At 41.8% G+C, this 14538-nt stretch overlaps 1 protein-coding gene across 4 annotated transcripts in view; it reads left to right on the top strand.

The window, feature by feature from the left end:
* Positions 1-14538, top strand: part of rasgrf2b (Ras protein-specific guanine nucleotide-releasing factor 2b) — a 72412-nt gene that overhangs the window by 52666 nt on the left and 5208 nt on the right. For 2 of the 4 annotated variants that reach the window (XM_027138293.2, XM_027138288.2), the window contains 6 exons: positions 1539-1664; positions 3192-3281; positions 3857-3963; positions 11477-11589; positions 12286-12346; positions 14272-14375. In XM_027138293.2, coding sequence (XP_026994094.1) covers positions 1539-1664; positions 3192-3281; positions 3857-3963; positions 11477-11589; positions 12286-12346; positions 14272-14375 — 601 coding nt within the window. Of the gene's footprint in view, positions 1-1535; positions 1665-3191; positions 3282-3856; positions 3964-11476; positions 11590-12285; positions 12347-14271; positions 14376-14538 lie in introns of all 4 variants that reach the window. The other 2 variants (XM_027138292.2, XM_027138287.2) reach the window with 1 other exon arrangement.

The raw sequence follows: 14538 nt of genomic DNA, 5'->3' as shown, positions 1-14538 counted from the left end.
AAATGTTCTTCTCACTCACTCATTTTCTACCGCTTTATCCGAACTACTCGGGTCACAGGGAGCCTGTGCCTATCCCAGGCATCATCGGGCATCAAGGCAGGATACACCCTGGACGGAGTGCCAATCCATCGCAGTGCACACACACACTCTCATTCACTCACACATTCACACACTACGGACAATTTCCCAGAGATGCCAATCAACCTACGATGCATGTCTTTGGACTGGGGGAGGAAACCGGAGTACCCGGATGTTCTTAGCATTTCTAATAAATGTGCCTTCAGCCAAATCCTGAAAACAACATTCTCCTATATATATAAAGGATATATAAGGGATATACAGAAGAAGATATATAGAAGTTGATATATATATATATAAAACTGCAGGAGTGAGTAATGTGCAAGCACTCGGCTTTTCCTAATGCAAAACAGCATTTCCTGAGCTGTTTGCTTAACAACAATTGCTCCACATTAAGCCTAATTTTCTGTTGTCTGCTGCTTCTAAAAATTCAGTACAGCATATCGGCCTTTTGTCCTTTATTACACAAATGGAAATGTCATGTTCTCTAGTTCTCAGCTTTGTCAGCATATTGATGTTAAAGAAACTCATAATTGTTCTCTAAGTTTATTTTGCCTGCAAAAGGCAGGGCGTGCGGTCTCCTGTGGAGTTCCCAAACTCAACCCAGCTAACAGCTTTCAATTTCTGCTACAGAAATTGCAGTAATGTGTTTTTGTTGTATTCTTTATTTCTTCATGCTTGTGCCAGGGAGGCGAGTGTTATTGCACACCATTAGTACTATAGCCTGGTTTTTGCACAACATCTGAGAATTTACGGGATGTCTTCTTGATCTACTATTCTCATTTCCCGGTTCATGTTTTGTTGCTTTTTTTTTCTGTAGAGCAACCGCCCAATAATCTGCAGGGTTTTTTCCCCGACTGTGTTCTGTTTGTGTGGTTTGTTACCTGTGGAAATGGAAGTGGGGAAATTGGTTGTGCACGTATCAAAGTGTGGAAAAAGATACTGATTCCAATAAACCAATTTGGCACACATCAGCAGAAAATCTGTGGAGGAATTGGTTCTGTTTTCCCTGTTGTTCCTTTTTTGAGCTTTTTGATGTCTGTTTGATGTTTGTAGTGAGATTTCACTGTACCAGCTTTATTTAATCACAAAAAAAAGATGTTTGTGACATATAGATGGTCCAGAAGCAAAATCAGAAGAACCAGCAACTTCATATAATCGCACCAAGTACAGGAATCAGATACAGCTCCTATTTTAGAGAATTATAACCTATCTTTATGGGGGGAAAAAGTGTTCTTGCAGTTTTCAACTGTGATCTTCATCTCACCTTGTTTTCTTGTCTGTCTCTAATTAACTCCGTGACTCTCAAAAGCAGTCAGATGTCACTCTCCAAGTACAGTACATGTTACAAGCAGCAGATCTGCACACAATGTAATTGGCTTGTTTTACAGAATGCGAGTGTGTATGTGTTTCATGCTGTTATGTGGAAAATATAAAAGGATTTCCCTCTGCCCTAGCAGCTGTCCTGGAATCAGCATCAATGGATAAGGTTATCCCCGAATCTCCACAAGGCAGTGAAGCTGGAGATCTCTCTCCCTGCAGATCACCAACAACACCACGGCACATGCGCTTCAGAGGTCCTGGAGGTAACATCGCATTTCTCTCTCTCTCTCTCTCTCTCTCTCTCTCTCTCTCTCTCTCTCTCTCTCTCTCTCTCTCTCTTTCTGTGTGTGTGTGTGTGTGTGTGTGTGTGTGTGTGTGTGTGTGTGTGTGTGTGTGTGTGTGTGTGTGATTGTTTCGGAGGAAAGGTGTGATTCAAAGACCTCTCAAAAGTTTAAATATTTGAATTAAAACATTCAATAAAACATGCTTTATTAAAAAAAACTCATAATGCACAAAGCCATTGATCTGAAATTACAAGTTTCAAATAAGAAGCCGTACATTCAGGCCTTTTAGGCCATTCTTATCCTAGTGTCAGCTTTGAGCTGACAAAGCCACAAGAGCAACAGCAACAAGATCTAACACAGTGTTTCTTGATTTGACAGAGATGTGTTCTGATGTGGTAAAGTGACAAATCCAATTAGCTAACATCATACAGTTCTGTATTTAGGAAGTCGTCATTACCTGTGATTAGTTTCTGTTTAATAATTTTTTTTGGTATGCAAGGGTAGAATCTTTTTTTTATCTCTATTCCTGTGTATCATCAGAATATTATTATTTTATTATTTATTTATTTATTTATTAATATTATTTTAACTAGTGGGTGTGGCATGGTGGCTTAGTGTTTAGCAAGTTTGTCTGACTCCTCTAGGGCTGAGGGTTCGATTCATGTCCCAGACTTGTGTGTGTGGAGATGCTCTTGCAATGCTGTGGTTTCCTTCACCAGCCCAAAGATGTTTGTTGTAGGCTTACTGGCATCTCTAAATTGTGTGGATGTGTAAATGAAATATTTCGCAAGTAAATATTTTCTTTTCTGTTTAATCAACTTCCGAATAGTTACGAGTGGGATTTAAGACAGTAAAATCAGTTTCCATGCATGTGCTAAAGACTAGATAAATACAGAAAACTTTGAATTCCGCAAATCTGTTAAAAAATGTCCATTTTTCAACAGGCTTGAGGCAGTTACTTCATGGTTGACTCTAAAGAGTGGTTATGTGTAGGCCAGTTGGAAAAAGGTTCAATAATAATAATAAAATTTTTTCCCTTGACATATGTTTTCAGTTGTCATGGCTCAACACATGGCATGGTTTTATCCATAGTGTTCGTTTTTGTAGTGCTGTATAAAACCTTTATTTAGATCATTACTCTACTAATGCTGTTCTAATAACACTCAATATTTCACATAAACCCACTTTATTTCCCCACTTGGCCTTTGCTGTCTTTCTTCACATGTACTATGCAGAAATATTTCCCCTAAAAGCTGTTTCCATGAGGTCACTCGCATACAAGGGACACCTGGTTAACCGAGAGAGGAAAATTTCCCAAGATGTCTTTGATTCTATATTCATTTGCCAACACTGACAGTCTGACACATTCTGCTGTAGTCAAGGAGAGCATGTGTTGGTTTTTTTAACATATTACCCTAGTGGGCTAATCCTTTAACATGTAACCTGCCTACCTTATGTCATTGGTGGTTGTTTTTCTGTACATGTATGGATTTATTCTCTCCTCAGTCCCAGCAACTGAGAACTCCCGTTGTTCAGTGTCTCCAGCTTCAGCTTTCGCTATTGCAACAGCTGCTGCTGGCCACAGCAGCCCTCCAGGTACACAGTCATCAGAAACAACAATACAGCAATAATTCATGGAAAAATAAATTAATGTTGAAGAGGCCTGAGGGTCTGAAGGTCTTGAAGAGACGATGTAATTATAGCTGTTTGTTGAGATTATTACTCGTTACACTGATCCCACATGATCCCAATAAAATCTTGGCCGAATTCTGTATCAGACTTTGTGCTAATGTGTTATTACATAATGTTATATTACATAACCAAGACCTTGCGATTAAGGAAAATGATTATGCCCTTGTTATCTTGTGAAAGAAAATGATCTTGCTCTTCATCTGGATATACGCTAAAATAGTAAATAAACCTGGACATATTTGAATGGAGATTTTGCTCTAAAATATACCAGGAGGTTGTAATGCACCCTTCAAAGAAACACACATCACATGCATTCTCAAAATCATTTTTCATTTGTTGTTTCATTCACAAGTTGTGAGATTTTTAAAAACATTAAAAATGATACAGCAGTTCAACATTTGATACACACAGACTTGCAATTTTTTGTAACTTGCTAAGCTTAGAAGTGCAAAAAGTAACTCTAGACCTCTTATTTCCAGTCTTCAACAACTCAGAGAGAATGTGTGATAAAGACTTCATCATCCGAAGAGCAGCCACTAACCGGGTTCTGAATGTCCTGCGCCACTGGGTCTCCAAACACTCCCAGGTTTGTTCATTGTGTTCTGTACACACCTCTTTCTACCGCTCCACCTCTGTAACACTGTGCTGTAATGTCATGGGCTTTGTGTGTTATAATTACAGTATGATATCCAGGTCACGGAAAAATGTTTTTTTACAGTTTTTAATCTTTGGTCATTTTAGTATCATTAAAAGCAATCTAGAAAAATAGAAAAAGTGCATTAATTAGACAGCATCATTGATAGGATCCTTATGTGAATCCAGAGGTCTAGTTAAGACCTTGCTTACAAAAATCCATATAAGCAACTGCCATGAATGAATGCTGACAACAATTACCTGTTACCACTTAACCATTAGTGATTAGTTCATGGCAATAATTAAGACAACAGGGATAGATTTTTAAGTCCTGGTCTGCCTGCACAGCACCCGAAGCAAAAATAAAATACATGTGTTACTGTATTACACATTCGCTAGGCTTGTTTGTGTAGTTTTGCTGATAGCAGATTGAAGGCAGTCTTATGCTTGTCTCCTTGCAAACTAATCCCCTAAATCTTTATCACACTTGGAGTTAATGCCAATGTGAGTCTTTGCCCATTTTAGTGCAGTGTTCGTTTTTATTCCAGTTCATTAGGCAGAATTAATGTTTCTTTTTCCCAAAAGTTACATTGTTAGCTTTGAATTAAGCTCCAGTTTAAACAATTATGACCTGACTTACCATTTACAAAGAATTTTAAAGATTTTGTGACTTTCATTCATTGGATCGTGTTCAGTTGTTTTGCAGTGACAGTAATCATCTGTTGAATTAATGCCATGGACTCAAGATGAGACGTCAGTTTTACATTTTAAAGACATATGCAAAATAGTACTAGTAATAGTACAGCAAATAATTTCCTAAAAGAGAAAACTGTGCCATTTATCATACATCTTTAATACATGTACATTTACAAACTGTCCCATTACCACTGAAATAATCTTGCTCTGCAGGCTGCCATGTCATTTTACCCCAGACATTTTCGAATCTCCAAGTCATTTTGAATGTTAAACTCTGACTACTGGGGATATGTTTATTGCCTGAAGTTACTGATTTGCTGTGCAACAGTAGTCTATCCTTTAAATGAGTATAGACCTGGAGCTGTTTTTCTCTCTTGCATCTTCGTCATTGCTCTGGCTGTGAACACACAGACATCATCCAGCCTTTAACCTGGGCTCAGCGCCTACTGTTTTACAAGTAAGCAGGTTGCCATCCGTGCCCAATTTCCTTGCTATTATTGCAAACAAAACCAATTACCTTGTACAAACAGTGCTGAGTCTCTGAGCCTTAATTAAAACAGCTGCAAGTGGACTTTGTTTTATCTCTCAATACTGCAGCAGTAAAAACAAAAAAACACTATAAAAGGAGAATTTTAAGGATACGCACGTGAAGTGTCTAAGTGTAAATCAGTATTCAGTGCCCTTCACCTCTGATAAGTACATATTCAATAAAAGCACTAAAGGTCAATGTTTTATTGACTAAACCACAAAAACATACCATTTGAAGTCTATTTTCCCCTGTGGATAAATGATCATGCTTGTCTGTCTTTATTGGGCCTGTCCTTTGCTTTCTTGCTGAGGATATTATCTCATCTCGTGTGTGCATTCACCCTGCTACCCAGTGATGAATGTGAATTGTCAATCTGTGCTCTTAAACCGTCATGTAGCTTACATCTAGTACAAGTTGCAGTGGAAAATAACAAAAAAATCGCTTTTTTCTTGCTAAATGAAAAGAGGGGATTGGGTCTGAGTTTAAATCTTTTCTTTGACATTAAGTGTTTGTTGAATGAGAGTATAAATTGTCTATATTGCAATGGTTAGCTAATGTTGTTTATCTTGTTTTAAATCTACTCAGTGGTTAATAGACTGAATAGGAAATTATCCCTTTTGGCTGGCAATTCTTTGTTATGGGTATGGTTAGTTTTTTCTCACTGTGTGTGTGTCTGTGTGTGCGTGCATTTGTGCATGCATTTGTGCGTGTGTGTTTGTAAATCCTGGAGCCAGCCATCACCACCCAATTGATCTCTAATCTTATTGGGCATTGCTTCCTCATAAACTTTGATCTGCCTGCCATCCTGTCTCACATGTCTCCATCTGTGGGATATTACAGCACTAATGTTCACAGCTTTTACTGAGCCAAATCACCCTTATGATCCTCTTTTGTAATTAGTGCCACACAAACGAGCGAACAGACGCTCTTTTTTGGTCACGCTTTCTTCAAATCTTTCTGCATTTTTGCAGATTGTCGAGCTTTTGGAGAATTTTGGGGACACACTGCAGGCTAATTGCATTGATCTGTTGTCTCCTTTTTGTTGAATTATGCCAAGGCGGGTGTGGTGAACTGATCTGGAGAAAACTTGTTAAAACTGACCTTTCCAGTGGTATTGGTGAACGGTTGCAGTTCAGAGTGAAGGGAGGGGAAGGGAAGAAAGATGTTTAACGTGTGTGAGCCTTTAAAGAGCATGTTAAAAGGACTCCCTCTACATGGACTTGTAAAGTGCCTAAGGTCAATTTATTTAGTTTCCCCGACACACAGGAATTTGTCTTAGAATGTGACAAAGGATGCATTTATTGCTAATTACTAACCTATTAATCTAAAAGACCTGAAGGAATATAATATGAGGAAACAGCAGAAGCCACACTGAGTAGTATCAGTTGTGCCTGTGCAGCACTGTAATAAAGATAATTGTAGACCTGCAGTGCCAGAAAGCAGCATGAGAGACGAAGAGATGTGTGCTAGTAATTATCAGCGGAGCCCATTTGCTGCTGATCACGACTGTCTCTCAGTGCAGTCGTCCACTTAACGCAGCCTGGTCACTGAGGGAGAGAGCTGTAGTGTCATATAGAAACCTGCTGAAATGCTGCTTTTTACCTCTCTGGCTGTTTTTGTTGTTAGATTTCGGCTCAGCAGAGATTAAGATGGCAAGTGACCATTAATGGGCTTTTGAACTTAATGAATGAGCAGATAATGCTGTGATTTCCTTCTTTCGGCTAAACATGGGAACTACATAGCCTGACTTTAATTTGTAGTGAAATCTCATTCTGGCTGCTTTCAGCTTTTGGCTTTATTCATTTGTCATACCAAGTATACACAAATCTTTGGTATGATGATGCATAGAGTCATCATCCAGTTATGAATTGATATATGGTTGCAATTTGAGTGACCTTATAGTCAGAGTCCTGTCAATTCTTTTGTAGATATGACAATTTTCCCAGTCTAATTCACTTGACCGTCATGTTCAACTGATTTATATCAATACTTTAACCATAGAGCTATAAAGCAGAGGGGGTGTAATCGCTGATGTTCTCTATCTACACCAACATATAGGAAATCAGATGATTTTAAAGGTGCATGAGACTCGACTGCTATGTTCCCACTTGGGAGCGGAAAAAGATTCAACATGTTTCTTCATGAGCAAACTAAGATATCAGAATTACTTGCTATTGTATTCAAAATTCAAATTAAATTTATTTATTATTTTAACAATTTTCCATTGTCTCAAAGCAGCTTTACAGAAGTATGGAAACAGAATAAAGAAGAAAAAAAAAGAAATAAATATATATTATGTGGATTGGGTGGCAGTCGAAGGCGGGGGCCTCGGCGACTCAATCCCCAGACACGGAATTTGGCACTAGGGACATGGAATGTCACCTCGTGGGGGGGGAAGGAGCCTGAGCTGGTGCGGGAGGTTGAGAGATACCGACTAGATATAGTTGGGCTCACCTCCACACACAGCTTGGGCTCTGGAATCCAACTCCTTGAGAGAGGCTGGACTCTCTATTACTCTGTAGTTGCCCATGGTGAGAGGTGGCGGGCTGGTGTGGGCTTGCTCATAGCCCCCCAGCTTAGCAACCATGTGTTGGAGTTCACCCCGGTGAACGAGAGGGTCGTTTCCCTGCGCCTTCGGGTCGGGGATAGATCTCTCATGGTTATTTGTGCTTATGGGCCAAATGGCAGTGTAGAGTACCCGACCTTCTTGGCGTGTCTGGAAGGGGTGCTGGAAAGTGCTCAGACCGGGGACTCCATCGTTCTACTGGGGAGACTTCAACGATCACGTGGGCAGTGACAGTGACACCTGGAGGGGCGTGATTGGGAGGAACGGCCCCCCGACCTGAACCCAAGTGGTGTTCTGTTATTGTGCTATTCTCCTGTGCTAGTCACAGTTTGTCCATAACGAACACCATGTTCAAGCATAAGGGTGTCCATCAGTATACATGGCACCAGGACACCCTAGGTCGGACGTCGATGATCGACTTTGTGGTTGTTTCATCTGACCTCCGGCCGTATGTCTTGGACACTCAGGTAAAGAGAGGGGCGGAGCTGTCAACTGATCACCACCTGATGGTGAGTTGGAGCCAATGGTGGGGGAGGAAGTTGGACAGACTTGGCAGACCCAAACGTACTGTGAGTGTTTGCTGGGAACGTTTGACAGAGTCTCCGGTCAGAGAGATCTTCAACTCTCACCTCCGGCAGAGCTTTAATCAGATCCCGAGGGAGGTTGGAGACATTGAGTCAGAGTGGACCATGTTCTCCACCTCCATTGTCGACGCGGCCACTCGGGGCTGTGGCCATAAGGTATCCGGTGCCTGTCGTGGTGGCAATCCCCGAACCCAGTGGTGGACCCCAGAAGTAAGGGATGCTGTCAAGCTGAAGAAGGAGTCCTATCGAGCCTGGTTGGCTCGGGGGACTCCGGAGGCAGCTGATAAGTACCGAAGGGCCAAGCGAGCTTCAGCCCGGGTGGTTACGGAGGCAAAAACTCCGGTCTGGGAGGAGTTCAGTGAGGCCATGGAGAAAGACTATCGGTTGGCCTCGAAGAAATTCTGGCAAACCGTCCGGCGCCTCAGTAGGGGGAAGCAGTGCCCTTCTCACACTGTTTACAGTGGAAGTGGGAATCTGCTGACTTCGAATGGGGACATCCTCGGACGGTGGAAGGAATACTTCGAGGTTCTCCTCAACCCCACCGACATGTCTTCCACTGAGGAAGCAGAGGGCGGGGGCTCAGTTGTGGACTCGTCAATTCCCCAAGCTGAGGTCACTGAGGTAGTTGAGAAGCTCCTCAGTGGCAAGGCACCGGGGGTGGATGAGATCCGCCCTGAGTACCTCAAGTCTCTGGATGTTGTGGGGCTGTCTTGGTTGACACGCCTCTGCAACATCGCGTGGAGGTTGGGGACAGTGCCTCTGGACTGGCAGACTGGGGTGGTGGTTCCTCTGTTTAAGAAGGGGGACCGGAGGGTGTGTTCCAACTATAGGGGGATCACACTCCTCAGCCTCCCCAGAAAAGTCTATGCCAGGGTACTGGAGAGGAGAATTCGCCCGATAGTCGAACCTTGGATTCAGGAGGAACAATGTGGGTTTCGTCCCGGTCATGGAACACTGGACCATCTCTATACCCTCGCCAGGTTGCTGGAGGGTTCATGGGAGTTTGCCCAACCAGTTCACATGTGTTTTGTGGATCTGGAGAAGGCTTTCGACTGTGTCCCTCGTGGTGACCTGTGGGGGTGCTCTGGGAGTATGGGGTCCGGTGCATGTTGGACTCCGGCAGGGCTGCCCTTTATCACCAGTCCTGTTCATTACTTATATGGACAGGATTTCTAGGCGCAGTATGGGGCCAGAGGGAGTCCGGTTTGGGGACCACAGGATTTCGTCTCTGCTTTTTGCAGATGATGATGTCCTGCTGGCTTCCTCAAACCAGGACCTTCAGCATGCACTTTGACAGTTTGCAGCTGAGTGTGAAGCGGCGGGGATGAGAATCAGCACCTCCAAGTCCGAGGCCATGGTTCTCAGTCGGAAAAGGGTGGCTTGCCCCCTTCAGGTTGGTGGAGAGCTCCTGCCTCAAGTGGAGGAGTTTAAGTATCTTGGGGTCTCGTTTACGAGTGAGGGAAGGATGGAGCGGGAGATCGACAGGTGGATTGGTATATCTTCTGCAGTGATGCGGTCGATATACCGATCTGTTGTGGTGAAGAAAGAGCTGAGCCACAAGGCAAAGCTCTCTATTTACCGGTCGATCTAAGTTCCTACCCTCACCTATGGTCATGAGCTTTGGGTCATGACCGAAAGGACGAGATCCCGGGTACAGGCATCCGAAATTAGTTTCCTCCACAGGGTGGCTGGGTGCTCCCTTAGAGATAGGGTGAGGAGCTCGGTCACTCGGGAGGAGCTCAGAGTAGAGCCGCAGCTCCTCCACATCGAGAGGAGTCAGCTGAGGTGGCTCGGGCATCTGTTTCGGATGCCTCCTGGACGCCTTCCTGGGGAGGTGCTCCGGGCATGTCCAACCGGGAGGAGGCCCCGGGGAAGACCTAGGACACGCTGGAGGGACTATGTCTCTTGGCTGGCCTGGGAACGCCTCGGTATTCCCCCGGAAGAGCTGGAGGAAGTGTCTGGGGAGAGGGAAGTCTGGGCATCCCTGCTTAGACTGCTGCCCCCGCGACCCGGCCCCGGATAAGTGGTAGAAGAAGAAGAAGAATATATATTAATAATAATAAGAAAAAAATAGAATAAAAATAAATAAATTAATATATACAATTAAGGGGGGCACGGTGGCTTAGTGGTTAGCACGTTCGCCTCACACCTCCAGGGTTGGGGGTTCGATTCCCGCCCCCGCCTTGTGTGTGTTGAGTTTGCATGTTCTCCCTGAGCCTCAGGGGTTTCCTCTGGGTACTCCGGTTTCCTGCCCCGGTCCAAAGACATGCATGGTAGGTTGATTGGCATCTCTGAAAAATTGTCCATAGTGTGTGATTGTGTGAGTGAATGAGTGTGTGTGTGCCCTGCGATGGGTTGGCACTCCGTCCAGGGTGTATCCTGCCTTGATGCCCGATGACGCCTGAGATAGGCACAGGCTCCCCGTACCCCAAGTTCGGATAAGCGGTAGAAAATGAATGAATGAATGAATGAATGAATGAATGAATGAATGAATATACAATTAAAGTTTAAAATTCATTTAAAAATATTCATTTAAAATTTAAAATACTATATATCTATCCCTATCCCTAATGAGCAAGCCGGAGGCGACGGTGGCAAGGAAAAACTCCCTGAGAGGATATGAGGAAGAAACCTTGAGAGGAACCAGGCTCAGAAGGGAACCTTATCCTCATTTGGGTGATACTGGACAGTAAATAATGTAAATGTAAATAGTGTCATTTCTACAACAGTTTATAATAATGAAATCGAGAGCTCTGGAGGAACTAATGCATCAGTGCAAACTCTGACTTCAGCACAGACCTGATTGCTGATAATGACCAGACCATACAGCTGATATTCCTCAAATATGTCAAAGTTGGTAAAACCAACAAAAAACAGCTAAAGTAAAACCCCATATTAAAACATTTCTTTTTGGTTATTTAGTTGTTGAGATTTACTAATTCATGTTATATAACGCCATGTTAGTTTGAAGTCAATGAGTTTTTTGTACATTTTTTAATACAGAAAAATATTTTTTAAATATTATCCACTAGAGACGTGGTGGATTCAGATTTGACTGAAAAGGTAAATGCTCATTCTTGTGGTCATATAGGACTTTGAGCTGAATAGAGAGTTGAAGATGGGTGTGATCAGCCTTCTGGAAGAGGTGCTGAGAGATCCTGACCTGCTCCCTCAGGAGAGGAAAGCCACCGCAAACATACTGAAGTAGGTCCATATTTAATCATATAGTGCCTTTTGCATATAATATAAAGACTATAAAGAAATCCTTGTTGTTGTTGTTGTTGTTGTTGTTGTCTTTAAAGCCATGATTACACTGTACAAGAGAAATCCTGTCATTTGACAATTTGACAACCTTGATCTCTCTAGACAACCATGATGGCATTTCAAACTGTTTATAAGCAGGCAGTGCTCAGGTTGTGAGCCTTAAGGGTCATTGGTTTTAACCTTAAAACTTGTGGTTAAATCGAAGGTTTGGTTTGTTCCTCTTCCATATCTGGATGTCTTTTTTCTCTCAGTGATACAAGTTGCTGATCAATTCAAACTCATGACAGAAGCTGGTTACTCTCAGCCTGCAGCCCACAGCACGTGAATGTGGTTACCAAGCAACCACACCATCCTGAATATAGTATATAGTACAGACTTGTTAAATATAAAAGATTGTCACACTGATCATACTACGCACCAATCAGCCACATCAGAAATTCTTTGTGACCTTGTATAGGCTGATTGAGCTCATTTATCAGACATCGTTTAACCTTTCACTGTATGATTCACACACCATTTAGCTATGATCTATTAGTTCGAGCTATATAGTTTGCATTATCATGACTAAATTGTTCCAGAATTGTGTAGTGTAAAGCCGGATTATATCTAACCTCTGACTTTTTTCTCTTTACACAGTGCTCTCTCTCAAGATGACCAGGACGATGCTCAGCTGAAGATAGAGGACATTTTGCAGATGGTGAACTTTTTTTTTCTTGCATTATTTAATATTTCTTTTCTCAACCTGCTGACACTCACAGGAAAAAAACATGTAATTGTATGAAAGTCATAAGGGCTAAATTCCCTAATACTCCCCTGAGAATGGAGCTCTTTCTTATTTTGTGGTTCACACTGCAAAACAATATCAGGCTGGAGGACTGATTTAGAAGCAGAATGTCTCACCAGGCAACAGGGCTGTACTTATGGCTTTAAACAACGACAGAGAGCCTGTTGCTGTTGCTTTCTTTTGTCCTCAGAGCAAACACTGAGCTATCCTTTGGGAAAGTGAACAGAAGCACTTATTCCCTCACTGCTCTACAATTCTGAAGGCATTTTTTTCACTACTACAGTACATTTTAATGCCCTCTAGCTAAGCTCGCTTGTTCATCTTAATAGACATAACTGTGTATCTGTAACACATTGTGTGTTATATAATCACATCAATTTCCACTACATGTTTATATTTCCCAGAAATATGCAATCCTTTTCTTTTTTTTATTCATTGAAGTGTTATGAGAGTTATCAAAAAAATAGATTATCATTCATCATTCTTGTGGCATGTATGCAACACTGTGCAAACACATTGCACTGGTAAAAGCATTTATATGTACACACTGTGTCCTGGATTCAGTAAACTGAGTTGATAATTACAAACACAGCATGTATTATCAAGACTGTGTGTGTGTACGTGTGTGTGTGTGTGTGTGTGTGTGTGTGTGTGTGTGTGTGTGTGTGTGTGTGTGTGTGTGTGTGTGTGTGTGTGTGTGTGTGTGTGTGTGTGTGTGCGTGTGTGCGTGTGTGTGTGTTACTTGTATTGTATTCTCCTGTTAATTGGAAATTTGTTAATCACAACTGAAATGAAACGCAGACGTGACTGATTATAGAGAACACATTCTCCTAAAAACAGAGTTCAATTAAATATTAAATTAATCGTAAAATACTTAAACTAAATATATGTCATTAATATCTCAAAATCAACACCCAGGGTATTTCTGGGTCATTAAAACATCTTAGTTCACCTTTTTGAATTAAGGCCTTTTTGTTTTATATTCATAGTCTTACATATAGGTTATACTTTAGTTTCATTTTATTCATTCATTCATTTTCTACTGCTTATCTGAACTTCTCGGGTCATGGGGAGCCTGTGCCTATCTCAGGCATCATCGGGCATCAAGGCAGGATACACCCTGGACGGAGTGCCAACCCATCGCAGGACACACACTCTCATTCACTCACACACTCACACACAACGGTCAATTTTCCAGAGATGCCAATCAACCTACCATGCATGTCTTTGGACCGGGGGAGGAAACCAGTACCCAGAGGAAACCCCTGAGGCACGGGGAGAACATGCAAACTCCACACACACAAGGCGGGGGCGGGAATCGAACCCCCAACCCTGGAGGTGTGAGGCAAACGTGCTAACCACTAAGCCACCGTGCCCCCCTAGGTTCATTTTAATTTCTTTTAATTTATTTTTATTTTTTAGTTTGCATACATTTGACAACATGTCATAAAAATTCTATAATATAGAATCACTCACATAAGGCAGGAAAATCTTTTAATGCCTGATCCCATTTGATTTTACAAACTGTTACAAAAGAGAGACACTGTAGGTTTAATCGAGACTAACATTAGCTACATGGCATATGAATGATACAGTATGTATTGATATTGCAGAAATGTTACTGTAACCAAGAAATGGCTGAAGAAGGTTATGTAGTTTTATTGAGACCCTTCCATATAAATTTTCTAATTTATTATACCGTATGAGGTCTTAAATTAGAACTTAAAAAACCTATAGTATTTTAAAAGCTAAAATACTTTTTTCCCTTCAGAAAACCTCTACTCAATACTGGTTGAAGGGCACAGGACTTTTTTTTATGTAGCTTTTTTCTTTTCCAGGCTGAATGCCCAAAGGCAGAGTGCTTTGAGTCGCTGTCAGCCATGGAGATAGCTGAGCAGATCACACTTCTAGACCACATCATTTTTCGAAGCATCCCATATGAGTGAGTAGTATATAGTGTTTATTTGTGGTGTCAGTAATCGTTTAATATATTATTGCTTACAGTGCACTGTAAAGTCAGTATGTAAGTCCTGTTTCAGTATCACAATATGTGTACTTAAACGGTATTGTTTTAAAGTAGAATATATTTTCTAATAAAGTCACAT

Source organism: Tachysurus fulvidraco, chromosome 9, assembly GCF_022655615.1.
Source record: "Tachysurus fulvidraco isolate hzauxx_2018 chromosome 9, HZAU_PFXX_2.0, whole genome shotgun sequence".
In the NCBI taxonomy this organism is placed as follows: Eukaryota; Metazoa; Chordata; class Actinopteri; order Siluriformes; family Bagridae; genus Tachysurus; species Tachysurus fulvidraco.
This window is presented reverse-complemented; position numbering and strand designations above follow the sequence as displayed.